This window comes from Dinoponera quadriceps, unplaced genomic scaffold, assembly GCF_001313825.1.
Source record: "Dinoponera quadriceps isolate SergipeBrazil2010 unplaced genomic scaffold, ASM131382v1 scaffold1070, whole genome shotgun sequence".
Lineage (NCBI taxonomy): Eukaryota > Metazoa > Arthropoda > Insecta > Hymenoptera > Formicidae > Dinoponera > Dinoponera quadriceps.
This window is the reverse complement of record NW_014555341.1, coordinates 674,089-695,975: the sequence shown is the minus strand read 5'-3', so window position 1 is coordinate 695,975 and position 21,887 is coordinate 674,089. Positions and strand designations below refer to the sequence as shown.

At 46.1% G+C, this 21,887-nt stretch overlaps 1 protein-coding gene across 11 annotated transcripts in view; it reads left to right on the top strand.

Annotated features, from left to right (window-relative positions):
- Positions 1–21,887, top strand: part of LOC106743888 (tensin-1) — a 210,094-nt gene that overhangs the window by 168,284 nt on the left and 19,923 nt on the right. For 10 of the 11 annotated variants that reach the window (XM_014618136.1, XM_014618135.1, XM_014618145.1 and 7 more), the window contains 2 exons: positions 64–301; positions 21,462–21,745. In XM_014618136.1, coding sequence (XP_014473622.1) covers positions 64–301; positions 21,462–21,745 — 522 coding nt within the window. The remainder of the gene's footprint in view (positions 1–63; positions 302–21,461; positions 21,746–21,887) is intronic. The other variant, XM_014618138.1, reaches the window with a different exon arrangement.

The following is a 21,887-nucleotide window of genomic DNA, read 5'->3' as shown; positions in this document are numbered from 1 at the left end:
GTAAACGAGTTGTCGGCGATTACGTCGCACTTATTCTCACATCGACCATTATTGTTTCCGCAGTTCCATACTTGCGTAATTACGGAGAACGTCGTGTCCTTCCCGCGATCGGAGCTCGATATCGCCTGCGACGATCCTCGCTGCCCGCCCGACAGCGTGGTGACACTCTACTTCGCTACCGACGCGAAACGTCAGGACGGCCCAGTACCGGCGCCGACACCCGCTGTGCCACATGCCTCGGCACATCACGATCCCATCCTGCACTGGGACAGCTACACGAATCTCGAGATCAGCGATGACGGTGAGTTGCTTTTTCTACCGCGATAAAAGAGCACGATCTACTTCCTTATCTTGAGATTCTCCTGTCACAAAATACATGTTCCCGATGAAAAGATTAATTGCAATATAGCGCGAAATCATTCAAATGGAGTTTATATTTTAAACAAAACTGGATTATTTCCTTAAAATCGCGGACAGCAATATCGACCTCGATATGTCGAAATTATAAACGGATAATTCGATATGCAGGGATAGAGATGAAAAATGTTATTTATCGAGATGTTAATTTTTTTTACTACCGCGCCATCGAGATACATATATGAATATCAGAAAATACACGTGGATATGCGTGTTCCAAAACATTTGATAAAAAAAGAGAGCTCCTCGAATTAAAACGGGATATTTGGCATTTATACTAACGTCAGTCAACGCGTTTCACTCAAAAAGTTTCACTAAAACATGTAGTACGAATGTAAATATATAAACAATACTGATACAGGATCCCCGCCGTGATATATCGCTTGTTTACAACGCGCTTCCTACGAATGGATATCCATCCATCTTTCGTATGAATTTAACGATACGAGCTCGTCGATTACTTCACCGATATCGCATAAGCCGTGATTTACAATGCACGCCACAGGAGCTCATCGTCGTCGACTAATTCGTGCTAATTTTCGACGTAATGACACCCAATTAACCTCGATCTGACAGCGAGAGCTGGTCAGAAATACAACTTGGCCGGCGTTCACGGCGGAGGAGGGAGGACGAGCTAGACGAAAACGCGGCAGTTAGTAGAATAGTGCATTTAGATCGGCTGACTAACACCGCCGGAAATACGTTCTGCCAAGTGGAGGGAAAATGGCGGTTTATCGCGACGGGGGCGATTTCCACGGCTGGAAATAGATCAAAGGTCGGCCCGATGGATGGGCAAGGTCCATCGCGTTAGCCGCTTCCGAGTAGAGCGTTTCAACCCCATCGTCGCCTATTTACATCTTCACTTTCGTCCCCCGCTGCAACGGCGCGGCTTCTCGCCGGGATAATTAACGCGGCCGTAAGAAGTAGTCATACGGCACGAGATATATTTCTCCGTTTGATGTTCGATCGAGAATATTCCTGGAGAAATCGCGGGAAACGTGAGCGATGATTAAAATCGTAGAGAACGGAGAACGAAATCCCGCGAAACAATATTACTATGGCGAAATTTCCTAAATACAAATGTAGCTCCTCTAATTTCACCGTAATACCACGAAAATAATCTTACAATTCAGTAAACACTAACCATCAATAACATCAATATTACTATAACTTCCCACTCAATAAAGTAACTGTTACATAACACACGCGTGTCATATTGCGTTTGCATTGTTGAGCGGGAATAGCATTGATGTTACGTTACTTAGTGTTTCTGGGAAAATTCCGCGGAGAGAAACGTCTCTTCCGTTTCGTTTCAGATCCGACCTTAGATTATCAAAGGTTAGGCTAATAGTGTTAGCAACACTAATAGTGTTGGCAATTGCGTAATTAAAATTAATTAAAGCCCATGAAGAAGAAGGTTCGGGCTCGTTACGTGGCTTCTACGGAGAAAACGCCGAGCGAAAAACAGTGGCGATCCCACGTAGCGATTTGCCCTGTTCATTATAACACTTGAATCGAGACGATTGCGTCATCGACATGATTCCCCCAAAAGCACGCGTCGGCGACATCGGGAGCGACCGACGCTCTCGGAGTCAATTCGTTTCGTTAGCGATCGGCCGGCGGGTTCCAATAAAGCTGTGACCCAAATTGCTCGCGATGCTAAATCGACGCCGTTCGTTACGGGACGGAGAGTGACGGCGGGCGAGACCGGAAAGAAAGATAGAGGGTGCCCGTGAGGGGCACGACGGCGCGGCTGAAGGGAGACGGATAGATCGGTGAATGGGTTGGGCCGATTGGATGCCGGTAGTTTAACCGCAATACCGCCGGCGACCCATCTGCCAGATACCCACCCCCGTTTGCCGAGGACTGAAGGGTGTGACCAAACTGGAATCAATTCCACCTCTCGATAACCGGGCGGCACCGCGAGCGAAAGAGATCGGTGTACTCTGCCGTTGTCAGGAAGAGAGATCGATCATTGAGATTCTTCCGCATAACTCGACGCCTGGATTTGTATATTGTGTCGGTTCTTGCGTCCAGAGTAGGGATTGTTGAAAAATCCCATTTATCGAAGAAGGTTATAGTTACATGTAAGAATCTAATGAATCGCGAGATATAGTTGGACCTTTGTTAAGAAAAGGAACATTGGTCTCTCTCTCGCGCGCGCGCGCACAGAGAACTCATATTTTAATTAAACCATTAATTAATTTGCCACACTTACTCCAATAAACAACAGAGCACGAGGTTTTATGAGAATCATGGGAGAATTGGTTGAATTGCGAAATACGGTCGATCTCTCACTGGAAAAGGAACATTGATCTCTCTCACGCACACGCACAGAATTCGCATGTTAATAGCGTCATCGAATTTTCGCGTCAGGGTTTCCCGTATCTACGCCGATAAACAAAGCGCTCGAGATTCAAGAGAGAAGCTCGATCTCACGCGCGCGACTTGTAAACCATTCTCAACCACCTCAATAGACGGCGACGCACGATTTCCCAAGCCGCCCCCCCTTAATTGTTCCAGCGCGCGCGTCGAGCTCAGACGTTCTAAATCACACTTAAATCATTCCAGTCCCACTCGCGCTGTCAAGTATCGAAACGGTTCGTTGCCAGCGGGCGCGCCCGCATCAATTGACGCCCGAGAGTCTTCGATTTGCGTCGCTACTTTGTCTAACGATTTAATGCGAGCCCGCGCTCGTCGCGATTTTCCTCGCGGCCAAGTGAAAGCAAAGGAGTCGGCGGGGACGCGTTTCCACGTCGCGGGACAACATTATCGGCACGGAAACCCTTTTCGCCGTCGGCGAATCGGCGAGTGTAACGAACTCCCATCGTGACGAAATGACGGAAGCGTCGCGATGCCCACACGCTGCACCCACGCGACAGAAAATAAGTCTCCTAGGGCAGCGAGCTCGCGCGCTCCGTGAACGATCCACTTTAACGACCCACTGAGTTATGCGAGGCGGCGCGAAAAAGTTTTCAAGCTCCTTCTACGATCGGTGACGCGCGAACCCGGCCAGGAGCGTAATGAATGTCCCGTGTTTCCGGGTAATTTTACACGTGGAACGGATTTATTTCATTTCTCGAGACGACCTGTTTAAGGGAGAGAGGCGGGAAGAAAGGGGTGAACATTTATGGAGATCGAATTCGTGAAAGGGAAAGTCGTTGCGCCGACGGGAAATCGATGTCGGCCTTTGGGGAAAGTAATTTTCCGATTTTCAAATCAAGATAAATCTAATTTTGCTTAACCCTCCGAAATTAATGTCGGATGCAACCCCGCGACTCGTTTATTTTACAGCGTGCGCGCGCTGTTTCTCTTTTTAAGGAATGTTTCACGTTATTATTCACTTCTTTTACCTATTTCGTACATTGATTATATGAAAAATGAACAAAACAGAGCATGGGGTCGGATCCAATCCTCATTTTCCTGGATACATTGAAAATCCACCTTGCCATTAGAGGGTTAATTTGGTTTCCGAGTTAGCGTCGCTTTATTCATGTATTTGTTCCCGATGTTTCGTGAACATTTCAGTTCACTCTTCAGGTCGAGGAATGACCCGAAACTGAAGCGAAATTAAATATTTCTCAACATCGTGAAAGCCGAAAATATCAAATATAACTTTTGAGAATGAAACGGTAATTAAAAGATACATTCAAGAAAAGATGACGGCATGTTAAATAAATATATCTTATTTATCGGTGAGTAGGTGTCGCTCGACGAAAACAAATGTGACACAAAAGAAAGAGCAGCAAAAAGGGTGGAAAGCGACACAATATACGTGGTTTTTATGGTGGTGGTGGGGAGGACTGGCAGGTTTATTCTTGGCGCCGGGATGCCATGGATGGGGATAGAGCTTAACAGTTTTCGCGCGCTTCAACCGTACCGTCTCAGTTCGATTCTTGATTCCGTAGTCGATAGTGCGCGCGTGGGTTTCTTTTAACGAAGCCTCGTGGTCTTGTCGTTGACGCGTCGACAAACGCGAGATTACCTTTGCACAGTGATTGCGCGAATTCGCGCTTTCTACGTTGTGACAAATCTGGTGAGATCAAGATTAACAAAGTGGCGAAAGTGGCGGGCATTTCGGGTAAGCTGCTTTTATTCCACTTTTATCGAGACACAACATGACACATATTTTACTCTTCAAATTGTCGAATGTAAATTTAATCGTTACAATCTTAGAATCATTCGGACATACGTCGAGGTGTGACTCGAAACGTTTTTGTACTTTTGTTGGATAGCATTTTCCTTCTTCCAGTTTGATGTTATGATTGACAATTTATAAAAATGCGTAACGTCGCAGATAGTATATGCATTATTAAATTCGCACAATTGTCCAAATATTGCGTCTTGCACCTGCCACGAACACATCGACAGAAACGTTTGTTCGGTCGCTTTCTATCGTGATGCTGCAGCGTCTCACGGCAGACACATCCGCCTGACGTTTCACGATACCCGAGACTGACCTTAATCTTACGATCTACCGTTAAGGCGACACCTCGCGCAGGATAGAGACTTTTGAACCAAAATTGGCGAACCGGCTTGACTGGGCTACTCTCGCTCCGAGAATCGCCTGCGAATCGCGCCACGGGAAAGTTGGTATCCGGAGAGTTTCAAGCCAGATTCGATCTTCGGGAAAACACACCCCATAGCCGGCTCGCCGCGTGGAATTTCTCCGCCTAGACCTTTGCGAAGAGTAAGAAAGACCATCCGCTTCGATATTCATTGCTGTATCCTTACTTTCCGCTTGATGCAGTTCCCAATCGCTGCGGATTGCTCAATGCACTTACCGAGAACGAGGGAAAAACTAATTAGCATTCTTCCTGACATTTCCACTTCGGGATTTGCAGAAACATTTAAAACTGCAAACCTTTTACCGCTATTCCTTCGAGAATTGTAATGGATTGCGAAATACAGATGTCGAAATGTATGGGAGGAATGCTAAGTAGTAACGGGCATTAACAAACAGACATCGTCTGGTCCGTGCACGCGATAACCACTTGACACGCGAGTCGCGGGCTTTTACCGCTCGACCGTTAGATTGTAAACTTTTTTTTTCACCGTGTTCGCGTCTCTCTCGAGAAATAAAACGAGCAATTCGTCGATCTTCAAAAATCCCGCCCGGAGGTCGACCTCGGGGTCTTTTGTTTGGCCGCTGTCAAAGAAATCGTGCGGTAAAACAAGAAGAGAAATCCTCTGCCCAACAAGAACGAGGGAGAGCGAACGAAAGATGGGGGAGCGAGGACAGAAAACAGAGACAAGAGCCCATTGTCTTGTCGTTCGGTCATACGTCTTCCTGCTACGTTACGTCACCATTGTTTACCCCCAACCCCGTGCAGCTCCGTCCGCAGCCGCCTCCGGCAGTTTTATTTTGCCACTTCGATGCCCATTGTGCGCTGTTTTTGCCCTTTACGGGCACGTAACAGGGGGAAATCGTTTTTTACCTCGACCAGATGTCAATACCGAGATTTCCGGTATCACTTGTGTCGTGTGAGACAAAACCGCCGCTACTTCAGATCCGGAATATGCGTGCGTATGCGTCATGTTTGTCGGAAAAAAGAGTTGGACAAGCCGAATTTCGTAATTCCAGATTTTAATAATAATAATAATAATAAATAACTTTATTGTATGCGAAATACAGTTGAAATAGAATAATGGAATCGACACGGAAAGAAGGAATTAGCTGTCCATATAATATAACTGAAATTTACCAGACTTAGTTTTTAGCTGTGAAAGTTACAAACTAGATACAAGGACAAAAAGAATGAGCTAAATTAACTAAATTTCAGTCTTATTATATGGATAGCTAATTTTTACCTGTGGAAGCTACTTTTTTTTCTGTAAAGTAGGCACGCAAAAGGCGAGGCTAAAGTATAGACTTCTATAATACCTAAACCCGCAGGATAAGAATATATAATCAGTATACAAAGTTAATTAGTCTTCATATTCGCAACGTCAAACAAAATATATCGCTAATAAGTCGTCAGGTTAACTTTAACATAAATAGATTCCAAATACTAAATAATTCATTAACGATGAGTTGGCAGGATGTGTTTTGTGACGGAAGGAATACGAAGAGGTTGAGGAGCGAATATTAGGTATTTTGACGTATAAAAAATTGCCTAACTGTATTCGATAATATATAGCCGGTTATGACTACGCAGTTAATTGAATCGTAAGACGAACGATTTATCTCGGCGAAATATCTAAGGATACTAATATCTAAGGACGATACAAGCTTGTTGGTATAATGTTGCCGTCGCGGAGCGCGTAGATTTACATCTCGCAGCCAGCAAACACGTCAATTAAGCCGTTCATTATATCATGATACGATAACATGTAAATGACAGCGGCACGTGAGAAATACGGCCGATGATTACAACCAATCCATTCGCGACTTCCTCTTCGCCTTGCAATGTTATCCACTTAATTGCGTATTCCCGGCAGTCTCGGGCGATTCTCGATCATTCTCGTCACCGACGCACGTTCGGCTCCTCCCGTCTCGCGACCTCTCGAGATCGATTATGCCCGCGATAATAAGTCATCTTAGGCGCAAATCGCACAGGTGTCCTTGTACCAGATCACTTGTCGACGGTGGCCGACTAACTTTTCGCTCTATCCCCGTTACACGTCAACAGTAGAAATAGCCGCGTTACGCTCGGACGAGCACAAGGTGGCAAACTGGTGGTCGCGAATCACCAATGATTCACGCGGCATGGAATTCGATTCCCTCGTAAATCCCCGCCCTAATCGTAAATTATTTCACGAGGAAGAAATAAATGAGAGGGAGAGGGAGAAAAAGAGGAGTACCGTCGCGCGCAACATACCGAGCATGTAGCCCGGAACCGACAAATTGAAATTTATCTCTCTTTCCTCGAAGGGTCGAATGTGCGCGTCGTTGCAGAAGCGTTTCACAACGCTGCTCCCTAAACACTTAGAATATCGAATGTCAATAAGCGGGGTGAAACGAGTCAACGACGTTTGATTATTCCGACCTTCTGTCGTGCAATCTCAGTGTATCAATTTCAATCTCGTATCTCTGTCTGACGTCAGGCGCTTTCCAGGCAGACATAAATCTCCGTTATTAATGCATAAACGTCGGCGTGCTGATATCTTAGAAAACAAACATAGTTTGTACATATATCGGGGCGATCTAAATGATCGCGATTAATTGCCGGTTGCCGAAGTGTCGCCGAGATACAGATGACGATAATACAACGATTATCTGTACGCGCGGCGCGTAATGGCTAAACAAGCGGGCGACGCGTAATAATGGTGCTACCAGGTGAACCAATTATTCCCGAACACACATCCCACGCGTTCGCTTATGCAGATCCGACGCGATTGCGTATCGCGCTCTATGCGCGTTATGATCCCGGTGCCTAATGGGTTATTATTAGGCTACCGTGCGCGTGGCGAGGCCACCCTATTCTTGCTGAGCGCGTACCCGCGGCGTATCCGGCGATGCAAATGTCGCGTCCGCGCCGACATTCGCCGTGATGAGCAATCAGCATCAGTGCCACGTATGGCCACTACGGTGCGTGCCGCTTGACACCGACCTGGAGTGAGCCGCAATTGAGAACTCGCGCCCGAGTCTTACCTGATGAAAATCTTCCCGATACGAGTACGGTACTTGGGATGCTGGGAAGCGTCTCGAGCGGTTTCGCTCCCAACAATTACGGCCCACCTTGTGTCTTCCAAATAAGCGGGCGATCGAGTACACTTCTTCGAGCGAAGGTCCACTCGAGAAGCAGAGTGGCAGCCGAGTCACACTCGGATTCGAGTGACTTTTCGCTCGTGTAGCTCGTGAATCGTCGAGAGAACATTTTCGTTCGAAATCAAAGAGTCTAACGTGCTCTACTGTCACGGGAACACGGTTCGCTTCGATCGATCGGAACGTTGGATTAAGCGTGGATTAACCTTCGTCTAACAAGGTTCGTGCGGTCATGCCTTCCACGAAGTGGATCAGATCCGACTGGTGGAAGTATTTCGTAATTCTTTCAACTAATTTTTCGGCTAGACGTGTTTTATTCCCACAATAAGTTAGAAAATATTTAAAGGTAAATAAAACATATCGCAAAACATATAAAAAATTTAATTAAGATAAAAAGGGAAAGAGTTATCTCCTTTAATTGGTTGTAAAATTACTACAAATTATTACTATAAATTATTACAAATTATTATCATTATTAATTTATGATAATAAATTTGACTTCGTCAAAAAATAAGAAAATAATTGTAATCAAGATAAAGACGTTAATAACATAGTGGGTCGGATTCGACCGGGATCACGAGCCGGGATGGGAAATTAAATCTTATGCCGGACAAGATAGTATAATCTTACTTACTTTACGTTACCGGCCGCTGCGGGAAGGCTGAATTGAAAGACTCACGAAACCACAACACGCTACGCTTCACCAACGTCTATACAGAAGCATCAGGATATGGCCGGTCGGGTCTGACCCAACCTTGTTAAACGATGGTTAAGAATCCTCTCTAAATTTGAGTGGAACGTTCACTCGTTTTGAATGAGAAATTTCTTCTCTTCAAGAAATTTAAAGAGCAACAAGAGGCTCGTTGAACTGAACGAAGTTCGTTGCTCAACTTAGCCGATCAATCTCGCCATGGCAAACGTGATGGCAATCACAAAACTTCGAGATAAACAGGAAGAATGGAAAATGCTCGAGTAAATAACTTCCGTGGTGAAATTCTCTCACGGTCGGCTGTGTTGCCTCGTCGACGGCGCGATGAAGTCACGCGTCGGATCGACGGACGTAAGACGGGAGCCGCGGCGAGTATCCCGATGCGAATATCCCCCAGCTACCGCGGTGATCATAAATTACAAACGATCGATCGGGTCGATTGAACGCACAATCCGCGCGCGATCCTAATTGTCCTCTAACGACGCACCCTCCGCCGTAATTCCCTCTCATTGTCGGCGCGCGTCGCTAAGCGCGCATTAGCATTCGTCACGAGCACCTGGTACACATGCAACGACCATGAATGACGCGTCGCGGTACGCGCGCTCATCCGCAGGAAGAAACGCATTCACGGAGCGCATTTGCGAAGCGCGTGCTGCGCACCAATGGCGAAGCGGACAGCACGAGGGCAACGGCGAGCGCGTCCCTGCCCGGTAGTAGGGTAGTAGCACCTGCGTGTGCCATTCTTGCCTGCGCACACGTGTCCGCGTTTCAGAGCGTAGCGTATCGCCGGACGATGAATTATTAATTAATTACCGGTCGTTCATTCGGAGGCAACTGCCGGCCGCCTAGATAACCGGATCGTGCGATTTCCCATTAAAGCCGCATTTTTCGTCACGGCCGTATCGCTAATTGTGAAATTATGCTTTCGATCTGCATCGCGTTCCCTTTCAAGTATATCGGTTATTCGATAAAAATGTTCAGACACTCGTTTTCTCGCTGAATTTGTTACGTGCGGACGCGAAATTAGAACGAAATGGGACTGTTCGTTAACTCAGAGAAAAATACATAGGCGTAGCAATTATAAATGTGATAACTGTACGAATTTTGTACGTGAAATGCATATAGTTTAATCAACTATTTTATAGTTATCTCAGCTTTTTTTTTTTATAATTATAGTAACCATTCAGATTTAGTTGCAATAACTATAAAATAGTTTATTAAACTACGTAAGTGATTCTGCATACAAAATTCATATAGTGGTTATTTATGTATGGTGGTATTATATTTTTTGTCGAAGTATACTCATTGCAACAATAACGCGATATGTAACAATAATAATTGCCAGTCGTCCATTTGAAGGTGACTGCCGGTCGCCTAGATAACCGAATTGTACAATTTCCCATTAAAGCCGCATTTTTCGTTACAACAATGTTGCTAATTGTGAAATTATACTTTCGATTTGCTCTCGATTTACATCACGTATCCTTTCAAATGTATTAGTTATTCAATAAAAATATTCAGACACTTGTTTCTCGCTGAATTTGTTACGCATACGAATGTGAAGTGGGGCGCAGTGAAACTACTTGTACTTATTGCAACAATAACGTTATTAATTATGACAATATTAATTGCCGGCCGTTTATTCCGAGACGACCGCCCTTTTAGATAACCAAATTGTGCGATGTCCAATTTAATCTGTATTTTTCGCCATAACTCGCGACGATATCGTTAATTCCGGCAGTATGCTTCCGATCACCATCGTGTCCATATATTTCAAGTGTATCATTTATTTAATAAAAAAAAGTACACATTTTTTATCGTACGAACGCGAAGCTGCAGCACAACGGGATTATTGGTACTTACTATACACCAATAACGCGATATAACCCCGTGCACGCAACAGTTGTACGTGGGAATTGCAGGTCGAAACAAAGAATTCCGACTGATACGTATGTACGTATGTCTTAATAATCTCCCAAACGACGAGTCATTCGCGAGACCGTAATTTGCCGTACTTTTCTCGCGAGCGCGGCCTTTAATTTTCGGTATCGATCGGCGCGGTACAAATCGCGAACGGTCAATTTCGTCCCCGGGAACCGTTTTCACGTACGTGCTCAAATAACGGACGGCGTGCGTGAGCACGCGGGATCGACGTGTGCGATCGGCCACGCGGAGAAAGACGACGACGTGTAGCCGGAGAGCCGAGAGTTGCCGTAGAAGGACCGGCGGCTGGAGACCGCTCGAGTGAGTAGAGGGGCCTCCACCACATTGCGAACACGCAACGACACCCGTGCCATCAAATGGTACACGCGCGCGCACACACACACATGTACATACACATAATTACACGCGATCCCCACACACCGCAAAATTACACGTGTGTCGTGGTACATAGAGAAATGGGCTTCTTTGGATTTAACACACGTATCCCCTTGACTCGGATTAGTTTAATATAAACAATAGAATTTAATATTAAATATCGCTTTATTTGAATGAAAATGTTGTTATTTTACTGGAGTAAATCATGGTGTTTGGAAGGGAAAATAGTGTTTCGCCGAGAGGAAATATATGATACTTAGTTTTCAATAAAAACATTTACTTAATTTATATTAAACATTGTTCCACTGAAACGAAGAAGTTGTTGAATATTGTTCTAACTTAGCGTTATACTTTCTTCAAATTAGTCATCGCTCGTGACAACCATTGTAATGTTAAGGTGAAAATACAAGAGAAATATATCATTATTTGACGTGAAGATATCTATTGTTCGGGAAGTCAAACAATCGTTTGCTCCGTACCGAAAGACAAATCTATTTCAATTAAAGGAACTTTATTAAATTCATAGAATTCTTCCCCCTTTGTGTACTAACGCGCAATCGTGTCGGCGTGTGCGCGCGCAGTGGTGATGTATGAATCGAGCGTCTCTCGATGCGCACGTGTACGTCGCGTGGAAAACCGGGCCCGCTCTCCTCGCCGATTGTTTTCCGATCGTCGCGTGCATCCGTGCAAAAGCTGTATCGATGAAATATCGCTCGATTGTGCGCGCATTATTGATCCGTGCGCGCGCGACGTCGTCGACACGACGTCGTGCACACCCCTGCGCTCTTAATTTATCGAATATAAAAATCGGCGCGGCCGCGCGCGAACACAAGTGCGAGAAAGTACGTGGCCTACTTACACACAAAAGCGCTCCGGAGAGCGTACACCCGATTCGAATATACGGTCTCTCATACGCGTATATGGACAGCGCACGCACACGCACGTGGAGTTTTCGTATTTGGCGTTCCGAGGGAACGGTCGGCGCATCCGCAAAAATCAGACGGAGCCGCGCAATTCGAGGCCTGCATTCGAAACTGCATCACGCGTGTCCGCGCGCACGTGACCGCGCGCGCGAGTGTTTATATGGAGCCGAGAGGAGAGGCAGGCCGAAACCTCCATATCGTCGTGCCAACTTCTTGCGTAGGACGCAGGCCTGGCCGCGACGATGATGACGAGGACGGAATCGCTGCTGGTGGTGGTGCTTGATGCGAATGACGGCAGCGGTGGTGGTGGTGGTGCTGCTGCCGCTGATCACTATCGCACGGCATTTGCAACGCACAGTGCCGTTTCTGTGCTCCCGGTGAACGGAACACGCGTTATTTTCTCGTTATCGTTGCGTTTCGCGAGCACAGAGCGAGCTCTGGCCAGAGAGTATCGCCGCCCGGTGATCGCGCCCGGCATTGGAAATCATTGGAAATCATTCTGTGTCTTCGGTGCAACCTCCGTCCTCCCGGTCCCTCCCGAATGGCGAACGCTACTGGAGCTCGCATCGATCACTCGGTAGGATAATGGCAGGCGGCCCGATGGCGAAATGAGTTGGTTCGGTAATTGAAATACAGTCGCCAAATGAGCGAAAGTCGAATGCGAGCGGCTTTCTCGGATATCGCGTTTGAGCGAAACCCGCGCGAGAGTAAGGTGTTCTTTATCGACATCCTTAATCGCAGCCGGCGAAAAATCCGCGTGAGCTCTAACGTCTTCCCCTCGCGCCCGAGGATCCCCTACGGCTTCACCACGCCCCCGTCTCTCGCATTTTTGTCATCGGTCGCGGGGAACGCATCCCCGACCGGATCGCAGTGCGTACTTCCCATCGGCGTCTCATGAATCTCTATAAGGCCGTCAAACGAGTAATTCGTCCGTACGTCTCTCTCTCTCTCTCTCTCTGCTCTCTGTCTCTGCCTCTCTTTCGCAACCAGTACCACTTGCCTACCTTTTCCCGCGGCCTCGCCCTTCGTCGTCCACCTGGAGATAATGACGGTCCACTGTGCCGATGAATAGAACCCCCTCCGAAGGGAGGATGCTAAATTTCTGTGCCTCGCGTATGCGCGATTTGTTCTTCGCCCGAGAGCCGGCGAAGGGCGAAGATGGACGAGGCGGTCGATATAGTGAAAAAATGGCCGAGACACGCACACACTGCGCTATTGTGCACGCAGTGAAAAATCTGCGTGGGTGTGAACCTTTTTATCATGCAGATCAGTCGCTCGGTTAATTACGACGGGCGCGATTCTTCGGCTCGCTGTGAGAACGCGCGCTGCAATTTAAAGGTCCCGACACGCGTTCGATCGAGCGCCGATGAAGCATTTGGAGAAATTGATCATCACGGAAAAGCGTTCGCCAAGCTGACGTTAATTCACGGCGAAGATCTCGGGACGTTCTCGTGCGCGTTCCCCGTGAAAGACACCGTAATTCCTCGGTTTAACGATCGCGATTCGCCGCAACTATCGCTAATCCGCCGCTACCAGGACTCTAGCCGTCGCGCTAATAACGTTATGCTCCACAGACCTCCTCCCGGCGTTTCTGATGTTTTTATTGCGGATTCAAGTCGCCAGGAAAGTCTCAATTTACATTCGCACCTGAACACACGCGGCGGAAACCCGGGAGCGCAGTAAACCTGCCGGCAGCGCGGAATCGCGTCCTTAAATTTCCCATGATCGCCACCGTGTTCGCGCGCGTCCCGCCCTTAAATCCCGCCAGTTAAATCATAGGAGCTCTGTATAGTGGCGGTAAATAAATTAACAGCCGCAATTAACTATAAATTCAGCCCGCGGTGCACGAGGAGAGAGACAGAGAGAGAGAGAGAGAGAGAGCGGGCGAGCCAGCTAAAGCGATGACGTTCCCGCGCGAGAATCTAATTACCATATCCAGACCCGGTATCGGCGCTCGAATACGCGCTGTGGTGTTGCACGCGCAACACGGTGCATTCGCGACGTTGAGAAGTGAGAAATTGAAATTGTTAGCGATTGCCGTAGAGTCCCCGTTGTCCCGGCCGCCACTACCGACGGTCACGCGAACCGCGAGTCGCCGATGCGCTCCGCCGGGACCTATCGGCGCCGCTGCTGAATAATGCACCCGGTGCAGCGATCGCATGTAACCGCGGCGCAGCGGTCTTTTTCGGGAAACTTTGAGTACCGCAATAAGGAGAGCGTTTCTCCCTCCGGGATAAAAGAAATCTTTCTTTGGCTATTCTAATTTCTATGCGACGAAAAGCTCAAGTTGAATTAAAATTCTTCGAGTTTTTGGATTATTCCGAATCAAATGATGATGTTAAATTAGAATTTTTATAGTTCTTAATTATTTTAATTCGGACGAAAGGGATCGAGATCTGAAATTAAATTAGAACGTCTATAGTTATTTAATGTATTGTTTTAATTTAGATAATAACATTAAATGAAAATATCGTAGATATTTTTCAATTATTTTAATTTTGGAGCGATGAAAAGCGACAGCGCGACTACACACGCGTACATTCGCGACTCCTCGAGGATGATCAATATTACTTCCGCTTCCCACGAAGATATTTCCGCGATATATTTCCCGGAGGCGCCCCCACTTCGCGAAGATAAAGCTTATCGTTTTCCACTCGGTCGATCTTACGGTACGCATTACGATACTCTGATATCGGGATTCTGCGACACCGATGCCGCGTCTCATTTTCGCTTGAATCTACGATTGCGGGACTGCTAATCGCAATGATGTTAATCGACTGATATCCCGGTCTTCGTTGTATTGCCATATTTGAGCTGCTCGCACAGTCGTGGCCGCTTTTGACGTTTATATTAAGACGTCGGGAAATTTATGTCGTTCTCTCGGAAGATTGTTTGTTCCGAGCGGAACTAGTTAAACTTGTAAATTGCAGCCACGTTAAAGGACAGTTATATTTCACGGTGCTTGTAATAAACGCGCTATCAGATGCGATTTAAGTCCCTTCCCTTTTTCTTTTCTACGCTATTTGGCAACAGGCTGAACTTCGTGCAAACTTCTAAGACGGAGACTCCCCATTAAAATGCTCGCTATTAACTACTTTCGTTAATTGAATACTTCTCCGAAGGAGATGTGCCTTCAAAGAAGTTATTCAGTATCGCTGGAAAATGTATCGTTCGACTCGTTATAAATGTAGATCGGTCTATTTTCCGTACTTTGTGCACTTGGTTTCAATACCTGCTTTGCTACCCGAGTTAGCACAGTGACGTTCTAAAACATCATATTAACGTCAGAAGATGTCATATTGATGTCATTTTAACGTTTTGTGACGTCACTATGCTACCTGGATATATTCTTGTTCATACATAAGAATATGAATCTTGAATTGAGATATTAATTTTTTTTCTGTGTATGGAAAAAATTTTAATTCTGCAACTGAACAAAGATCAGATGGAAAACTCGGTGACAAGGAATGATATCTCTGTTACCGCGACCGAGAACATTGTGAATATTTGGCTGCATTAAAATTCGGTTAGGACAACCAAGAGCGATTGACTGAATAAAAATTTCCTACAGGAATTTTTCTGTTTCTATCACCGGGTTTTCATTTAGTCCCCAGGCAAAGGAAAATTCAATTACACCAACGGAATTGTTCTTTACGTACACCTACGGACTTCCCACGGGATAACACGCCGCCAACTCTTCTCTCTCTCTCTCTCTCTCTCTCTCTCTCATTCACCTATGGTGGGATCGAAATTTGCATAATATCGGTGCGTGTTTTTTCCGCGCATATTATTGCTCGACGAGTACCATTCGACACGTGGAGCTCCGAAGGCGTTTCGATCAGCCGTTTACCCGATCGTTCGCGAAATGATGAATGGCGGTGATAAATCGCGCGCGCGACCGACCGATTTCGTCCTTGGTGCGCGGCGCGTTCCCGCATCGGCGGCGCGAAGGCACAAAAAGCACGACACACGTCGGAGAAATTGCAATAAGGGTCGGACGGAAAGCTAGTCGACGGTATCATTTGGCGTAATAAATCCCCGGCCGATTCGCGTTGGAGCGTGCGGCCGACGGCGACGCCGCTATCCGCCGCGTGATCAACGCCGCGGCGTGTGCAGTTGCAGCTGCGGCCCGCGCGCTATCCGGACCGCGTTTGCGCGCGCAAACGCTCGTAGAAAATTTATACGCGCGCCGCTCTCGGGCGTGATTAACGAGAAAACCACTCGTATTTTCGAGATACGACGCCGCCGCCGCGTTTCGAGCCGGCTCGTTTCCTCGCGACCAGGGAAGCCCCTGGGCTTAATTAATTTATCGTTAAGAGCGCTTAATTATCGCTTTTACGGCGGTATAACCGCGCGGCTACAACTATCGTGCGCTTTACGAGCGAAGATATCGCCCGGCGCCGATGTCTGCAAGCGATTTGCGTTATTTTCAACATATTTCGATGCATTCGCTGTGCGTCGCTTTACCGGCAATTCAATCATACTTATGTCGCCCATCGCATGTACGGATTACCAGATGCCGCCGATAATTTAATCGGGTCGACCGTTAATGGCCACCCGTCTCACTTTTATCCAAACGATGCGTCAATCTCGGAGCCCGTCCGGTAAATGCTACGGAGCACGCAATTCGACGACGTAAGGTCGCTCCACCGGCCACCGTTGCTTTCACGCGGCGTCGATGAGAACTTGCTTCATTAAATCAACGAACAATCATCGGTCGTGCCTCCCGGCGGAATCCGTTTCTTCGAAAAATTCCGAGGTGGTCTCGAAGTAGGTGGTACGTGTAATAATAGGTTCGCGTCGACACGGCACGACTGTGAATCTCAGCTCGTTCTTACGAAAGTTGCGGTTGTCTTCACGAGTGCTCCGCAAATGCCGAATCTTCGTTTGGAAACATGACACGATATCGAAAGCTTTTTTTAAAATGGAAGGCGTAACGTTGAAATGGGAAATCTTCGATTGCAAAAGAACGTATCGCGCTTCCGTCACTTTTTCGTCATCCTCCTTGCCATCGTAAAATTTTCGTGCATTATTAATAAAAACTACGATTGTCTTTATGAAACTCCATTATGTTGAAATGAAAACGATGAATCTTTGACTGCATTGGAATATATCGCGTAAGAATATACAATATCATATTTCCATCGTATCTTCGCCGTTCGTATTATCGCCGTGGAAAATTCTCGTACATTATTAATAATAGCTACGTCCTCATGAGCATTCCATATATGGAGACCTTAATTTGCAAACACGATACGATATCGCGAGTTTTTGTTTTTCTAAAAAAAAAACGCAAGACGTAAACACTGAAAATGAAGACATAACGAATCATCGATTGCATGAGAACATATCGCGCTTTTATCGCATCTTCGTCATCCGCGTTATCATCCGTGTAAAACTCTCATACATTAATAATAAAAGCTGCTGTCTCCACGGAATACTCCGTATGCGGAGAAGCTTCATTTGCAAACTCGATACGATATCACGAACTTCCTTCTCATCGTTATTAAAATGAAGATGTAACGAGTTATCGCTTACACCGGTATGTGTCGCATTTTCATCGCACCTTCGTCATACGCATCATCATTATGAAATCCTCGTGCATGACATCGTCGGCGATCGTGTTGACTGCGTTTCGAGGCTACACTCGAGTTCCTTCATCGTGTTCTAGAAGAGGTTGCATTACGACGGCAATGATTTGCCGATCGGCGGCCGACGACGAGATGCTCTCTCGTTTGCTTTTAAATACGTATACACGCGAAAATCCACTTTGGCTCGCATCGTTTCTAAGTGCGGCCCTGCTCGCGCGTGTATGTTCGCGAGCGAGCGTTAAATGCATTCCATCTGCCCGAGGTGGTAGATTAGTCGTCATTGACAGAACGCGCGGGCCGGTTCGGGTATAATAAGCGAGAGAGTCGCTCGAATAAAAATGATTTATACCGGGCGCGATGTGTCGACGAGATAGCGGCGACGTGGATTGAATTCAGATGAAGCTCCCCGTACGCCCCTAGAGATTATACCCGATGTCCTTCGCGGAATCTTTCCCGTGATGATCTTAAATTAGCCCGATCGCCGATCCCGATCACGCCATTATCGCAGCGAGCTTGTTCGTAAGAACGGTAATAGAGTCCGGCGATTCGTTATAGTCGTCTATACTTTCCCATGTTATCGTGAGTACGCGACAAGATTTTTCTTCTCTTTAGGTGACGTGAATAGCAACGTTTAAGCCGGAATATACGGTTTTATGGCAGAATCAGCGGAGGACTGTAACATAGAAGAAAATAGTCAACTCGAGTCATTAAAATGTTCAGATTTTAGTTGACTTTTATTTTGTATTTGCTTCATTTTTGATCTTCTAATGGTAGGGTTGGGGTTAACTTCGACCCTTTGCTCTGTTTTGTTCATTTTTCATTATCTAATTAAGGTATAAAATAGGTAAAAAAAAACTAAATAATAATAATAATAATTAATGAAATTTCTTATTCTGCTTATTTATAGGTGAAAAATATATATATATAAATATAAAATAATATATATAAATATAAAAATATATGTTGACACTTATCTCCCCTATTCTCCAAGTTGAAAAGTACGAATCAGGATGTATCAAAAGATATCAGCTCTGTGACATTTTCCGTAATAAAATACAAGAAGTGCTATACATTTCACACGACATGCTTGACAAATGCCAGGACAATTTCAACTGGCGAAGCATAAAAGCGGATATTCCGGCGTGCTGGGACTAACGAGCGGGCGCATCGCGACAACGAAATAATTACACCCCGCGAATTCGCAATTAAGTCGATAGCCCGGCCTCGTAACCGGCGGCGCGATTGCGTTATCGCAGAGCTCTCGACGGCCGTCGCCGTCAGCGGAAAGAGACGTGGAGTGTGACAGGGGCCTAAGGCGCCAAGTGCATCGGCCACACTTGCATCCCGTGGCGCACCGGAATGTCGGATCAAAGCGAGCGATTCGAAAGAGTGCGAGAGAGAGAAAGAGGAAGAGAAAACGAGAAGGAGAGGGTAGAGGGGGAGAAAAAAAGGAGGCGAAGTGGACGCAGGGCGAAAAATAAAGCATCGCGAAATTCTTCGGCCACGCACGCGGCGCTACCGGATACGCATCTCGACAGGGAGACCCGTTAAGGGTTCCTCACACCGAGAGAGAAAGAGAGAGCCAACCCCCTGCCTCGGGCGTACGGCCGTCGCCACGCGTTTCCACAGCGCCACTCTCGCGCGGATACTTCCTTTCGCGTTGCTCTTTTTCAACTGGACGTGGCGGTGTCGGTGCATATAAAGTAGCGGAGACCTCGAACCCGCAAACCGGACGCGGAGGAGCGCACCGGAGCTGCTGTAGGTAACATCAGCTCGGATCTTGGTTAATCCAAGAACCAAATACGCGCTGGATTTCTCTGTCTCTCTCCCTCCCACCCGTGAGAACGCATTGCTCGTTGAATCGCGCGAATGCCCGTTCGTATCCGAGCGTCTGCTTCGAAGACTGCTTCCCGCTTCGAGCCGCATCGGTATTATACGCGCTTTCGAAACACGATAATGGTCATGTGATCATCGCTCTGCGTGGGATGTACTTGTCGTTCGGTTATTAATAGCGGCTACTAAACGGTTATGAATCATCAATATTCTGAAAGTAATTGGATTCTTAACAGCTGGAAAACTTCATGACGCCGCGCGCGCGTATCTAAACTTCCATTTCCCGGCCCGTTTCGCATTTCCACTCCGCGGGGAGTAGATTCGGGCAAACTTTTATCGCTCCGCGGAAAGTTCGACCCCCGGTTCCGGCGCGCTCTCGATTTTGTTATTTGTATTTACAGCTGGGTTCACGCCATTTTTTTTATCTTCAACGTGGTTACTTAACTTCGCCGGTGAGTTAAATAAACTTTTTTCCCGTCTTTCACTCGGATTTCCCTGTCATGTTTCTTTTTATCTCACGTTGATATTATACGAGAGTTTCAGTGTCATTACCGGGTAGCTAATGGGATTTCTTTTCTGCCGTTAATGCGTTAAATTCTGTTTCTCGTATCCTCAAATGTTTCCCCGACGCTTTAAGGGATTTTTCGAAATATAAAGAGGAGGGGGGAAGGATATGTGTGATCATGTAATCTTTAGATTTCATGGAGCCACCACAAAATGTCATCCGCCCGTAACCCTTTTCTCCTTTCCTCGAAGTGGTCGCGCCAATTTACCGCTAATCCGTGTTATGTCATGGTTGAGTAATTCGCGTGCTTTCGATGACGTAATTCTTGCGGTAGGTTAGTCCCGTGTCACGAGGTCATCGGGGAAAAAACTCCGTCGAGGTTGCGCCCCAAGAAAACGAACAGACGTCAGCGGGAGTCAAGTAATCATGGCTGGTTGTGTATTTGCAGAAATCCTTGTTGCGAACTTGCCAACTGTGACAGGGTGCAATGGAGTTTCGAGAATTATTTCCACTAAAGTCGTATTGTACGGACCTATTGTCGTTTAGATTGCAATATGGACTTTGCGAAGATCGTGTTGCATGAACGTTTCCACTAATTTCAATTGTTATACAGACCCTATGTGCGAAATATCGATTTTACTTCATCCCGAGTTTTCCGTTAAAACATCAAAAGCGTTTGTAAGTTAGATCGCAAACTTTTCTGAAAGACGCGTCAATGAAAGTCAGCGCGGAATTATTATTGCGTCATTATTGTTACATTTCCAGGCGATGCGAACGACTGAGTTGTAAACATACAACTCCATATCGTAACGTCCACGAAACTCGAGCAATTAGCTTTAAATGGTCTGATGTGTCGGTAGGAAGGGGGATATATGGAATAGACGATTCTTAACTTCTTCGTTGCGATTCGTACCCGAGAGCAGCGTCAGTCAACAATTTATGGCCGACGATTGTTCCTCTAACAAGCTCCTCGATTTCCCGAGGCTCGTGGAATTATAGTTCACGCGGGTGCCCGTAGATATTCCTATACAAGAAGAATCCGAGTGAATTTACTCTCGCGGCTTAGTTTGTTCTTTATGCGATCTTTACGCAATCACTTTTATTCCCGTTAAAATCGGGAGTATTACGTATATTTGGTTTCAATTTATGTTGGTCTACTCAATTAAAAATATTAATCGTCCGGTTTTATTAGTTCAGACAAATTAGGTTGTATTTTTTATTTAACGACGGTATAGTATATATTTCCGATAAATAAGAATTACTAGTGGCATTCAAGTTATAAATTGAAATGCACCCCCATTGAAATTTAATATACACTGGCAATATATTTCTTCATATATTTATATTTAGTTATATTTTACGTTATATTTTTTTCATTATTTTATTATTTTTCTATTTTAATATTTTACCGTTATTATTTTAGCATATATCTAGGAAACATATATGTATCTTTTAGAAGGCCGTGAGACTCCATTATCACCGCCACCCCCTTCGAGCTCTTCGGTTCAGACCTCACCTCGTGGTTTAGGTTATACCTGTGGTCCCATAGATGGATCCTTGTACGCCGTGGTGCATCAGGGTGCTGCAGGAGGTGCCCGTGGTTCGCCATTGACAGTTTCCATGGACAGTGGCATAAGTAGTGCACCGCCACAAAGACCCAGCCCGCCAGAACCCGAGCCGGAAAACCAGACTCACGGGGACCTCGACAAGCTTCTTCATGATATGATGCTCACCGTCGAGGTAAGTTCAAAGATTTCCTTATAGGATTCTTACAGGATCACGTGGTTTGTCAATTGTCGATAATTATTATCACATATAGAGTTACAGGGAAATTTGGGAATTTTATTAATTATTGTTAAGTAAAACTTTGCTCATCAGGCCA